At 35.6% G+C, this 14,065-nt stretch overlaps 1 protein-coding gene across 1 annotated transcript in view; it reads right to left on the bottom strand.

Moving 5' to 3' along the window:
- LOC122794524 (inositol-tetrakisphosphate 1-kinase-like) overlaps positions 1 to 13,644 on the bottom strand; it is a 721,296-nt gene extending 707,652 nt beyond the window's left edge. The window contains exon 1 of the mRNA XM_044062994.1: positions 13,515 to 13,644. Within this exon, the coding sequence (XP_043918929.1) occupies positions 13,515 to 13,603 (89 nt within the window). The 5' untranslated portion in view covers positions 13,604 to 13,644. The remainder of the gene's footprint in view (positions 1 to 13,514) is intronic.
- Positions 13,645 to 14,065: the final 421 nt, after the last annotated feature.

Below are 14,065 nucleotides of genomic sequence, written 5' to 3'. Positions count from 1 at the left end.
ACTGAATCAATATGCCCACCAACCTTGATCACACTCACAGAAGCACTCTATCACACACACACGCACACACACACACACACACACACACACACACACACACACACACACACACACACACACACACACACACACACACACACACACACAAGGCAGTGTCAGACCCCACCCCAATGGACCTCCTGCCTACCCAAAACTAATAGCACCAGAATTACCCATTCTAAAGACTAAAAACTTGCCTGTGATATAAATATGGTCTGCTGGACAGAAAGGTATGGATCCCATCTATGGAACAGGTTCCCCATCCATGTAAAGCAGAGTTCCTCCTTAACTCAGTTCAAGTGCAGCTTGGACAATTGGATGAGGAACAGGAAATTAATCCCCTAGTTTGGCCCCTATGTCTCTAATGGACACAGGCAACCTGTATATGTTTCATCGCCCAGCCCCCTGCTTGTAAATGTTTGATCTCCCAAGCCCTTGCTTACACTTATCAAGGGTACCACAACTTTTCAGAGATTTGGAATGCATGGCTAGGCTTAAAAAAGCCCCAGTAGCCATTAATCTAGTCCTCACTACTGAACTTATGAAACTATGGTGAGAGAATCATACATTTATTTTTTAGAACTGATGGTGGAATGACAACGTTAAACTGCTTACAATTCTTTATACTGCATGCTTTGAAGTACAGTTTTTAATGAAATGTGTTTTCTTGTGTTAAATTCTCCATTGTCATCTAATTCCAGTCGCCATTTACTTGACATAATTAATAAGACATTAGCTAGACCCCCCTTTTTAGAATTATATTGGGTAGGCTGGTGCACTTGGAACTGGATCAGACTACGGACTATGCCTTACAAAGGTGCTGCTGGCATTACTTTCATCACCTTCTTCAGATCCTTTACATGTTCTAAATGCACTTACCTAAAGTCGTTTCCTTTCCTCCAACAATTACTTCCCATGTGTGCATTGCCAAAAGGGCAACATTATTCATCTTACAATCGATGTAATTATTGATAAAATGCTGTTTCAGTCTTTCAACGATGGATCCTATTCGTGCTCTTAATATAATGACATGCACTAATGAAGACATCTAAATATACTCTTTATAACAGTAGTATTAGCAGTGGTTTAGATGCACTACTCATTGGTAAATAATTCATTTAAATTACTATCTGTCTTATAAGTAAAAAAGTGGGTTGCACCTCCCGTGTCCTACTGTCATTATATTTACATGACAATATGACCCAATCCCTTCTTACATTATTGTTCCTACTTCTGAATTTCTAATAAGTAACATTTTCTTAAGAATGGAGATTCCGCTGTAAGAAAACATCTTAATATGAAGACCATCAGTAAATGAAGTATAAAAGTGACAGACTGCTATAAAAACATATGCTTAAAAAATGAAATTCAAAACAGTTTTATTAGGCATAGCTTAACATTGTATTTGGAAAGTGTAAAAACTATAAAGATGATATGTTATACAGGTTCTTGTAAAGAGACTGTTTAGCCCAACAGGTTCATGCCCACGGCTTTTCTCCCTTACATCCTATACTAACATAATATATTAACAGCATGACTGTTCTGTTTTGTAGTAATAGGATTGCTTGGTTTCCATAGAAATGTGAGAGTTACCCTTACTCCATATTCCTTCAGCCTGAAAGTTAGCATATGTTGTTAGCTGGTGTGGAGTGTACAACTCTACATTTGGGGGGTGCATGTAGGTGCACCCCACTGCAAAGTCAGTATTTACTTAATTCCTTATGTAGAAGCTTGATGTTTACAATGTTTAAGTGTATAATGTTAGTTTGTTACTAAACTAAACACTGAGCTTTTGGGTTAGCATACTGTAAATACTTTGTTTCTAATGTCTTCTAAACAGAGAGTTCAATATGTATGTCTTAGACTCTCTACTAGTTTAATTCTTAGCTTGCGTTTTTATATCTTATGACAGTAATACCTCTCAACTGTCCCTGATTTTCAGGGACGTCCCTGATTTTGACTCAAATTTTAGCTCTGTCCCTCTTAATCCCTCCTAAAACTAGTGACTTTTGGAGGAAAGGTGGTGAATTACACTTAATGAATAATGACAATAATTAAGAGTTATAGACTTCTTTTATTTCAGAAAATGTGTATTAATTAATATGCTCTGATTCTGTCAATGTTTCAAGTTAATAGCACTAATATTTTAAAAGTGTCCCTGATTGTCCATGATTTTTTCATGACTTGTCCCTGATTCTGTTGAAATTTGTCCCCGATTGGTTGAGAGGTCATTATGTTCATTATCTGTCTAGCTGCATATTATGCACATGGGCATTAATGTTTTACTGAACAGTGTGGTTGTTTTCCTTTTACAGTTCTTAGTTATTTAACTGAAACATTAATAAGTGCTAGCTTCATTGGAACAGATTGTCAGGTTATATTCTTACTTTTTTGTTATATAAACCAGGAAATGCAGCTTAATTATTTAGTTCCTTTTAATCTAACAGAATAGCATATTTCCTGTTGTAAGACTTTTAATTCTGATGGGTTTGGTTTTGAAACTTCATTTTAGAATTCATTTTAACAGCAGTCTGTGATGAACAATTATGACTAAAAAGTACACAGAAAATGTACAATTTGTATCCTATGGATAATAATAAAGGGATAAGACTGCCATTTTATAGAATAGCAGGTCTTGAACAAAATGATGGAAGAGCAGTTTTGCAGGGAAACCTAAATATAAATGTATTTATGAATGTTTGCTGCACATTATTATAGTTGTTATTACTAAGAACTGGTACATCTTTATGATCGATAAGCACTGGCTGTTGTAGTGTAATGAAAGTGAATGTGAATATATGAATTAGAAGGTTAATAATGCTTAACGTTTAAAGTATGGATTTTCAAAATATGTTATTGTAGTAAACACTAGCAGCAGTGAATGTGATGAGGGCTGGCAGGTTGCTACAGCCAATTTTAATACAAGAATGATCAATTCAACAGCCCCTGCTTTAAGAATACAACAGGAACAGGATGAGCGAGAAGTGAAAAATCAGAACATCTAGAACTTTAAAAATTTAAAGGAAAAACTATCTTCCAATAATGCAACACTGCAATAAAACAAGAGAATGAAAAAAATAGTTGTGGTATATACATACCAAAATCAAAAAATTATATTTACTGAAGCAGTGCTTTCTGTTCTAAGATATGCATGTAAAATGTAAAATGGGAATGTATGGAGACAGTTTCTGCCATGTAGAAGTTGTCAGGGAAAGAGAGACAACACTGGGCAAATACTTCATAAATTTGACTGTATTACCCTAACAGCCTGTCACCAAATGATTGAGCTGCAGACTGCTAGTATTGTACATTTCATTATCATACAATCTTGCAGCTCTGAGTTGTGACAGGGTGCCACTGTAGGTGACATTCTCAAGCATTGCTGTTAGTATAATGCATTTCTTGCTGTCTGCCTTATTATGTCTCAGTTTATCTCTCCTGTATATTGTTGAATATAAAGATATTTTCATTGACCAATCATGACAGGGTCAAGTGAATGACATCATATTACAATGATGTATTAACTTCTGTCTCTAAATAAGATGACTTCAGAATGTATGCATCTTCAGAAATATTAGATGCACAGTCAAAAGGGGTCAGTAAATTCTGTTCACAATGTCGTGATGGTCAAGTAGATCTAGTGAGAAAACAGAAAAATTACAACTTTAATTGCATCCTGTAAAACAGATGTAACTGTATCATGGCTGACACTTTTAGTGAGAAAAGAAAAGAAAATAAATTACATTTCTAGATTTTGGAGACCCATCCATTGAAAATGATGTTTTAATATGTGAAGAGTATTGATTACACTTCATTTTTCTATACAACCTATATGCAGCATAGTGAATCAATCTCCGTTCACAAACATTACTCAGTTTCTCTTTACTTGTGCTCCTTTAACTGTTTCTTCTGATTGCAAGGCTGAACATTAGATACTATTACAAAATTGCTAATTGTATTATTTGTGAAAGTGAAATTTATTGTAAACTTTAAATGTATTATTTATGTTTTTCCAAATTTGTGTACCTTTCATAGTAATATTTTAGTAAGAATGTATTCTTATAGTTTCATAGTTTCATAGTAGTGTACTAGGCTATCTGCCCGGGGGCATTTCAATATGCACACCTTTAATTATTGTTTCATTCAAATTGCGCACATTTTGCTAAACTTAATATTGGTGCACTTTGCCTATGGCCTGAGTCATGGCTGGAAAGGGTCTCTGAACCATCTCACGTACCTGTTTAACAAATCCAAATAAATTATAAACAAAATGCTTTTACACATCACATTTACTTGTTTCCTCACTGATCAAATATCTTTTAATATGTTAAGAGCAGCACTTTCCTTAATGTCTACTTGTTCATTTACAGATACTTTTCTTTTATTCGTGAATTGATAATATATTGTCTGACTATGCCAAAGCAGCTTCTCTGCTCTTTGTTCACTTGTTTCTGTTGAAATAGAAATCACTGAATTAGTAAAATCAGTTTACATGTTTTACTGAGCAATGGCTGCGTTTAAGAGTTTTACTATGGAAGAGTTGGGATAAGAAAGTTTCTCCCTACGCCCAATGTTTTATGATCATATAGCATATTTAGAGATGTGGGATATATGGGAATAACTCTTGTAAAAATGTTATATAATTTGTACTTTTTTATTGTAGTTGATAATGTGCTACATTGACTTTTTTATTAGATGGGTTTCAAGAAAAGCTGACCCAATGTATAGTCATGTTTCCATCCAAATATGCATCTAAGATTTTCTTTATGAGTTTGAAAGTAATGGTAACTTTTCTCTCTGGGACTCTTCTGACAATTGGCATTGCCCAGCTCAGCTGACTAAATTAAAAATATGTAAATACAATTTATTTATTTATTTTACATTTGTTTACCGGGAAAATTCGACTGGGCCATGCACATTTTTGGTGGAGGCCCGGGGAGAAAAGCTTCACATAAAAAAGTACATGCAATAAGACATCAATTGACAAGTAGTAAAAAACACATGAAATAGCTTACATAAGGCAAATATTACATCGCATAAAGGTTCCAAGGGAATACATTGTATAAATGCTAGTTAACGAGGTAATAAAAGTGATAATGTACAAGATGTAGTTTACATATCAAGCTGAGTTGAACAAAATATAATAGGTTATCTAAGCTTATATTAATAGATGTAGGTACATTTTTGTAGTTAAAAGATCAGTGGTAAACAAAAATAAATAAATAAATAAAAAATAAAATGCTTAAAATAGCGTGAAATTAATTGAACAAATAGACAAACATATAACTAACAAACTAAAAATGAATCACTAAGAGCCCAAAGTGAGACTTCTAAGAATGTGTGACACACAAATCATATAACCGGGACTCATATACGTGAAATTACTGCAATAAGTAACTAAATAGCCTAAACATTTCTAAAAATGCAGAAATGAGCTGATCATACGCATCCATTTTGTGGGGGGAATCCAAGGTCAAAATATTACTTAATGAAGCAGTCACTTCTCACATAGTGAGATATATTAATTACTGACCTAAACAATAGGTTGTCATTTTATGGAAATGGAAAAGCCATGCTGTTGCTGCAAACTTTACAGGAAATATGATTTAGGTAAAAGTGACTGATAGTGATGTCTGCATGGAAACTACTCAAACCTTTCAGTTGTCAGTTTGAATGCATATCTTTATTTTATATTTTTGAATTACTGATTTGGAATTGTTACTTTTTAATTATAATATGTTTATGAATAAATTAAGGATACTTTATCCATTTGTGTACACACTGAAACATGAAGCATATCCGGTCCCATACTAAACTATGTCTTCATGACCATAAACACATTCAAAACATGTTGCCTAATTCATGTTGTCTAAAATTAGGTCCTCATATCAGTTTGAATTTTCTTGTGAGACAATTCATGAGTCACTATAATAAAATCAAAACATTTTGTTGTTTTCCTATTACTTTGCATAATAGCTCCATTTTAGAAGTTGCAACTCCCTTTCTTCATACTTTGAAAATGATTTTGCTTTTCAATGTATAACTATTCAGTGTCACAATTACATGCCTCTCTCTCTCATCTTCTCTGTCCCACCCACTCTCCATTGCAGCTCATATCACTACTGTGATCATCTTCCTGTACAGTCACTTCCTATTATTTGCTTCTGCTTTGACAATCACATTTAGTATAACCTATGATAAGGGTCTTATTTCTCATGTAGAGGTGCTGCAAGCAAAATAGTGTTATCATCTAAAGATCATCTAAATATTGTAGCTATCACTTCATGAAATGGACGACATTGATAATCTCTGTACTGGACTATATGGATCTTGAAACAATGCTACTGATATAATGTAAAAAAAAATGTACTGCATGCCTGATATGCTTTGTTCATTTTGAATTTGAACCCCATTAGTTTGTGTTCCTGTGCCTTGTTTCAATGATTTTTTTTCTGTTACCATATATCTTTATGTAATACCTTATATGACTATAGTGTGAGGTATTTAATAACTTGGAATTTTTTCCACAAGAAAGGAATTCTTTACTGCAAATGGATAGTACTGAGTTTGGTTAACTACATTAACAAAGCATAAAAAAATAAAGCAAACAGCCTTGGACCCAAAAATAACAGTGGTGTAGTTATTACAAGGGTGTTGCCCATCTTGCACCCCCTCCAACATGTCAGGTAGGAAATACCCTGTATATCTCATCAGTTTCCTTATAATCTCATTCATACATGTCTGCTGTTGTCAATACTATAAGCTGGATGAAGGGATTGTTTACCAAATGCAATGGTAATTGTAATTTTTAGCATTTGGCTTTAACTAATTTTCTGAACACCATTTGCTGAAATGTGTGTATTCCAGGTGGAGCTTCTGCATATAAGAGGGGAACTTGAAGACGACACCAAGTTTGCAGTCATCCACAAATTTGGTTAGCCAGAGATCCCCATTTCTAATCTGAAGATCTACAAAGGATATGTTCTAATTCTTTTCATAAGGTGCATAATTTAGTCTTATAGTATAACTGTGATTTCATTCAGAGGATCCCTGTGGTAAGTGGAGGTAATATATATATATATATATATATATATATATATATATATAAAGTAACAAATGAGTGCTGAGTGCTTACAACAGGATAAACATTGAAACTGCAAAATAAGAAGAGAATATCTTTCTGCAAATGCACTTAAGTATTTTGATGACAGTAAGACACATATGTATACCGTTTGTGCTATCAGTCTACCTGCAATGTTTTCATAAAATAGTCAGGAGTTTGAATAATATGGAAGAAAATAAATGTTCTGGGGGGTCAGGGATAAAGATTTACATTTTCTTTTTTATCAGTTTATAAATGCTTAATGTACAATGATATGTTCTATAACTCAGGTGCTGGATGTGAACTATTAGTAATGCATTATTCTTAGTAGTAAGACACATGTGTCCATCCTGCTAATTAAGAAAAATGTACAGTCCAAGTACTTATGTTTATATGACTTGGGTCCCACTTACGTCAAAGAATTAGTGGTGCTGTACACTCCTTCTAGGGTTCTTCGTTTGGCCCTACAGGTGCTGCTGATAGTGTAACAGGTGTATCCAGAAATTTACGGAGTGCAATCCTTTGCTTACCAAGAACCCCTCCTGTGGACTCTAATACTTCACTGTCTTCTGGAGTGCATGATGTTGGCTGACTTCCAGTTATCACCTAAGACATACCTCTTTGATATTCCTTATGAATGGATAGAGCAACTACCTGGACTGTTTAACTCTGTGTAATTTTCAATCTTATTTCATAACTGTTAACCTTCATATTTTTATGTATTTGTATGTTACGTATTGTATGTTTTATATTTTAATACTATTCATGTGGTATTTTATGAAAAAAATACCTGTATAAAGTTATCTGCTAGCAGTACTTATGTATTTGCTACTGGCAGTACTTATGTATGTGTTGCTGGGAGTATTTATGAGAGGACCTGTGCAGGTCATTAACCATTCATTCTTCCTTCCTAAATGTCTGTATAACACCCAGGTTGCTAATGGAACTTAGGTTATCAGCACTGTAAGATCTGCCTCTACGACTTTGGGCTAGTTATCATTAATTTGAAATTCTACCACCAACTCTTATAAACTTCAACTTTATCTAAGAAGAGCCTGTCCTTTTCAGTGCACATCCCCTAAAAAGGAAAACTACTGGGCCTCCAAATCCACAGAATGAATAGTTAATGGCCTGCACAGCTCCTCTAAGGAGTGAATGATGGGTTTATCAATGTCTTTTAACATTATTAGTGGACAGAGTTGGGTATGGCTGAGGATGGCACCGCAGTCTCTACAGTTCTTTGCAGTTATTTACTGTTTTTAAAGAGGTAGATAAAGTTGTCCATGAGAACTCTATCATGTATAGTCTAGAACATAAGAACAAGGAAATTGTGTGTGTGTGTGTGTGTGTGTGTGTGTGTGTGTGTGTGTGTGTGTGTGTGTGTGTGTGTGTGTGTGTGTGTGTGTGTGTGTGTGTGTGTGTGTGTGTAAATATATTCTTTTTTAGGAGACATGTTTGTGCTCAGTCAACCAGCAAGTTTTTGAAGTGAGTTGAAATTGGAATATGTGGAAAATGAAAATGCAAACACCATACAGTGACAGTGACTGGAAATCAAGACTCAACCCAAGAACTTAGCTGTAAGGCAGGATTTTTGGTATTAAGCCATTGTACATAGTCTGAGAGTACAATCACTTGCTATAAAGCAGTGAGTCATATATGGAGAGCATGTGCTAGCCTGTGACTTGGGCCACTGTATGCATCATCCAGGTGACTATTCTGCTATGTGATCAGAGCTAGGACCCCTGACTCAAAGCCCTTGCTCATGAATGGAACGAATGGACATAGGGGTCATTAGGTGTGATCTGGCCATCTGAGATCTGCTAAGTGGTGGTAGGAATTTCAAGAAATAAAATATAATAAAACAAAACAATATTACAACATATTATTCCATGTATCGATTTTTGACCAAATATGTCATATACCCGGCTGCTCCAACATATCTTACAAAGTCAGTTGTGAATCCCTACCCAACATGGTTTCAGGCCTAGTCATAGTACAGCTTCCACCCTTCTATCCATCATATACAATGAAACAGAGCAAGAGACAGTTGCAAGATAGTCTCCACACTAATCCTTGACCTGCCTAAAGCTTTTGACATGTCTGTCAGCCAGAACTCTTACAACACTATCTAGCACTGGTCACTCTGCTCCTTCTTTAAATTGGTTACATACCTATTTATCTGATCAATACCAGGCAGTAAAATGACAAGGCTGTCTATCCCCTTACCTACCTAACACCACTGAATTACCACAAGGTTCCATCCTTGAAACCTTTCTTTTTAATGTCTTTGTCAATAACCTCCACACCACCTCCTGCTTTGTCTCTCTCAGCTGATATGTAGATGACAACACACTTATATGGTACTCATTTCTTAGAAATAACTCTAGAATCCTTCATCTCAATTGAGACAAGGCTTTCAATGACCAAACTCTTCTTAACACGAAAAAACTAAGCTTCCCCTCTTCTCTCCAGAACAGCAAACATAACTTTAAAATCTTTTCACTAAATAACACTGAAATAGAAGTAGTCCCCTATACAGAACTATTAGATGTAATTACTGATGACCATCACAGATTCAAATGTCATATCCAAAATAACATAAAAAGACTCACAAAAAATCGGCATACTGTACCATCACAAACATTTCATAAATTCAACCAAAGAAATCACCCTTGTAACTATATATTTCCTTCTCTCAGTTCTGTAAGGAGTGCCAATCCTTACAAACCTCCAAACCATACTAAAATCTAATCTCAAAGCATGCTATAATAAAATTGCAAAGTTTCCTTCTAACTTAACACATTTCACTCAACTGCTCACTGTTCTCCATGCATTAAATTGGCTTGAATTCCCCCATTACCTCACCTTCCTTCAGCTAATTACAGAACATATAACTTAATTTATAAATGATCTGTTTGTCCTGTCTCAACAACATTCTCCATTGCTGTCTCCCTAACAGACCCCTTCACTCTAATTACAAACACCTCATCTCCATCTACAAACCCAATAAATCTCGTTGTCTCTGCCTGTACTTCCATATTGTTGCTCATAACTGGAACTCCACCTCACCATTCATTTGATGTAACCCAAACCTACAAACATTCAAAGCTTATCTAAGGGAATTCCAATCTCTGCTCTTGTTCCACACCTGGATAATCTCTTACCTACCTTCATCTTTCTTTCTTGCTGGTAACTGCATTTCCTGATCCATATTTCCTGTCTTAGTCTTTATTAAGATATTATAATTATACATTTTCTCCAACAAACTTGCTCTTTCTCCTCATGTATTACTACTACTATTGGTAAAAGATTTCTGTGGAATGTGTCTTATAATTTTCTATCCCTGACAGTAGTAAATGTTTCTAATATCTTAAATATATTGTATGTTTATACACATGGAGCTTTTCTCCCCAGGCCTCCACTGAAAATGGGTTGTTTATGCCCAGTTGGACTTTCCCTGTAAACAAATGACAATAAGTATATAAACAAATATTTGAAAGCAATTAAGGACTTACAATGAAGATTTATCTATATATCTTTGTTCATCTTACCCAGTACATCGCTACATTCAATCACCTCTCCCATAAGCAAAACAGATTCTAGTCCATTTGGAGTATACTCATAGCCCCATGGATCCTAACTGATGAAATGGCTTCCAGCTATGGGCAGAGGCTGACTCACTGGCACCATCTTTACTGACCTTACAATGACATCCCCCTCTATCATCTACTACAGATAGAAGTAAGTCCAACTCACTATCTTGGTTTTAAAAATACCTCACCAATCACCACTTCTCTGTCAAAATTCATACCTTGATTTTCCAATCAGTCAACCGGTAAAAAGCAGTGCCACAATGTCCATATTTGCTCCTCTGCTATTCTCCATCTTTATAAATGCATTTCTTCTTGACCAACCTCTTCTCCTCCTATTACTGTACACAGATGACATGGTACGATTTTGGACAAACATCTCCATACCCAACCTCCCAACAGATCTGCAAGAAGATTTTCTAGCCCTAATCCATTGGCTCTCCAGCAAAAACCTCCTTCTTAACTCCAACAAAACCAAAACTATGATTTCTTGCTCTAAACAGAATCTTAAAAAAGAAACACAAAACTTTTTAAATATCTATGACCCCAACAACACTCCCATAGAAAATACTGTCTCCTTTAAATTCCTTGGCATTTGGTCTGACCACTTCCTTAAGATCTCCCTCCACCTTGACAACACAAGTTAAAAACTTAACTCTGTCTTATTTTGGGCCAGTAATATCTCTCCTTTCTCACTAAAATCTCCTGAACAGGTGTAGGCAAAAAAATTCTATTCTTCCAACTTAAGTATGTTCTCCCCCCATAGCTTCAGTATCAAAAACAAACTCCCTGCACATTCAAACAATAACCGATTAAATTATTATTCAGTCCCTTAAAAATGAACACCATAGCAAAACACTAAAAAAGCAAAATGAGTATCTGTTCAACAAATGGTTGATTTTCAACTAGGATCCTAATTATTCAGACGCCTGGTCAAGCAGACCTTCTGTCCCCTAGTAGCTAATCTAATTAGACAACATTTGTCTTACAACCTCAGAAACCACAGTCACTCTACTGCAACCCCCAAAACTAAACTCCATTGTATAGATCACTGCTTTTCTGTGATATTTCTCCACAAATAAAAGACACTTTATCTTACCTTAAATTTATAACTCAGATAAAGGCTCACCCCCTTTCATCAGCCAAATGTCATTGTTTCAGTTTCATTCATCTCACCTAACCTGAGCTATACCACTCTGTCACCTAACACTCTTACTATACCTCATACTGCTTGTTCTGTTGCACCAGTCTACGCTCCCCTCCCCCCACATAATCCTGTGCTTACCCTAACGTCTCCTTCCTACCACTCTGAAACTCTGAGAACCTTCACTCCACTCCACTCCATCATCCTGTCATTCACACTTAGACAGCACATATCTGTGTTTATCTCATAAACATCTCTCCCTTTCTAAATGAGATTTGCCTTACTTTACTGTGAGTATATTACAATTGTATACACTCTCATTTTTTTGTTACCAAATAATTGTATTTTACAGATGAGTATTTTCAGTATAGTCTTGCTATATCTCATTAAATGTAATTCTGACTTATATTCCTGGGCTAAGGCTGAAATTGGTCACTTTGGACCAGTTCTGTACCTGGTAAATAACTTTTAACTAGCTAGCTAACTAACTAAACATTAGATGATTATCTAGGCATTACCTTTTCTTGAACTATTTTTTTAAATATATACATCACAGCAGAAGATTGTAGTTCAGCCTGTAATTTAATAGACAGAATGCACAATTAGCCATTTAATTACTGGGGTAACATACTTTAAAAACTATTGCCATCTAGACAGCACTGACATTAAGTTTGCTTCACCTATTAAAACTCCTTTATTAATCAAGTTTTGCTTCCAGTGGTTTATCTTGTTCACAACCTCCAAACCACAAACACACATACACATGTACACACAACATGTGCACACACACACACACAGACACACACACACACACACACACACACACACACACACACACACACACACACACACACACACACACACACACACACACACACACACACACACACACACACAGTGTACACCAGTAATTCTGTAACAGATCCATTACTTATCCCATTCTCACAATCACTACTTGTAGGAGTAGCAGATTACACCGGACATATCTTGGTCAGTGATAAAAGGAAATGCATGTATAGGCGAAGACTCTGAGTCTGATGTTATCACTTCAAGTTTAAAGAGTGCAGTGATGTTTTCATTTATCCACTTTGGCAGCTGCTTTAAATATCTTCACATTCCCCTTGCTACCAAACAGCATGCTCTGAGTCCACAGGATGTGGCATCTGTCCACCTTTCATGAGAAGAACTAAACCCTGACAACTGTCCCACCACACTCACTACTGGAGCTTGCTGACTTTGAAGTCCAGATTTACATAAGCCAAGTGCACATCTGATTTATTTTCAAACTGAGTGGATATCTGTAATCATCTGGTTCTGTACTACGACAGGGGTAACCATGTTCTCCCTGTGAAACTTTCACGCATGCACATTGTCATAGTATCTGAGCAATGCTTATTTTCAGACAGATGTCATGGCATCATTGTAACAATGACAGCTATTGGGAAATATGCGTCAAATAATTGGTGGGTTGAAGTAGTGAGAGTGTCCTACAAAAAATTATTTTAGTTAACAAAAGATATTAAATACTGAGGTTGGTTATTTCAAGACATTTGTAATTATAGTATTAGTGTCATTATAATATTAGTGTAATATTAATCATACACAAGACACATACAAGCATAAGAAACAGTTTGATTACCTGCACAGGTCTGTAAAATTTTGAAAATTCAGTTTCTTCCTCTTCTTCTCACTTAGAAAATATCCAATTCTCTTGCCTTTGGATGGCATTGCTGTCTCGCTTAATACAGGTGGACTGACTGCGCTTTCCTTTCCTACTGCTTGGTTAGAACTTATATTATATTACTCCTACACTTCCTCTAAGCTTGTCATGCTGTTGTCAGCTCACAGTAAGCCTTCCCTTATCAACAGGTAGAAAGGTCTTTAAAATGGGTGTGCCTTCACACACATCTGATTTGTCAGGAATGGTAATCCAGGGCAAGTAAGGGAATGAACTTATAATGACAAACCCAGACAGATTTATGTTGTCACGTGTAGGTGTTCTCATCTTGTGTCAGGTAGACTCATTTCCATTCCCAGCTATATATTAGTATATGAAAGAAGGAATATATAAATCTGACTACAATGCATACAGTTCCAAATGTGGTACTGGTTTTCAGACCTTGGCATCTTACTTCTGTAAAGCAAGCAAATTATTTTTTGTTACGAACATTTGTATGTGAAAATTGTTGC

The sequence above is a fragment of the Protopterus annectens genome, chromosome 1.part0, assembly GCF_019279795.1.
Source record: "Protopterus annectens isolate FY-2018-M chromosome 1.part0, PAN1.0, whole genome shotgun sequence".
NCBI lineage: Eukaryota > Metazoa > Chordata > Ceratodontiformes > Protopteridae > Protopterus > Protopterus annectens.
Note: the sequence above shows the minus strand (reverse complement) of the source record. Positions and strands in the feature narration are given on the sequence as shown.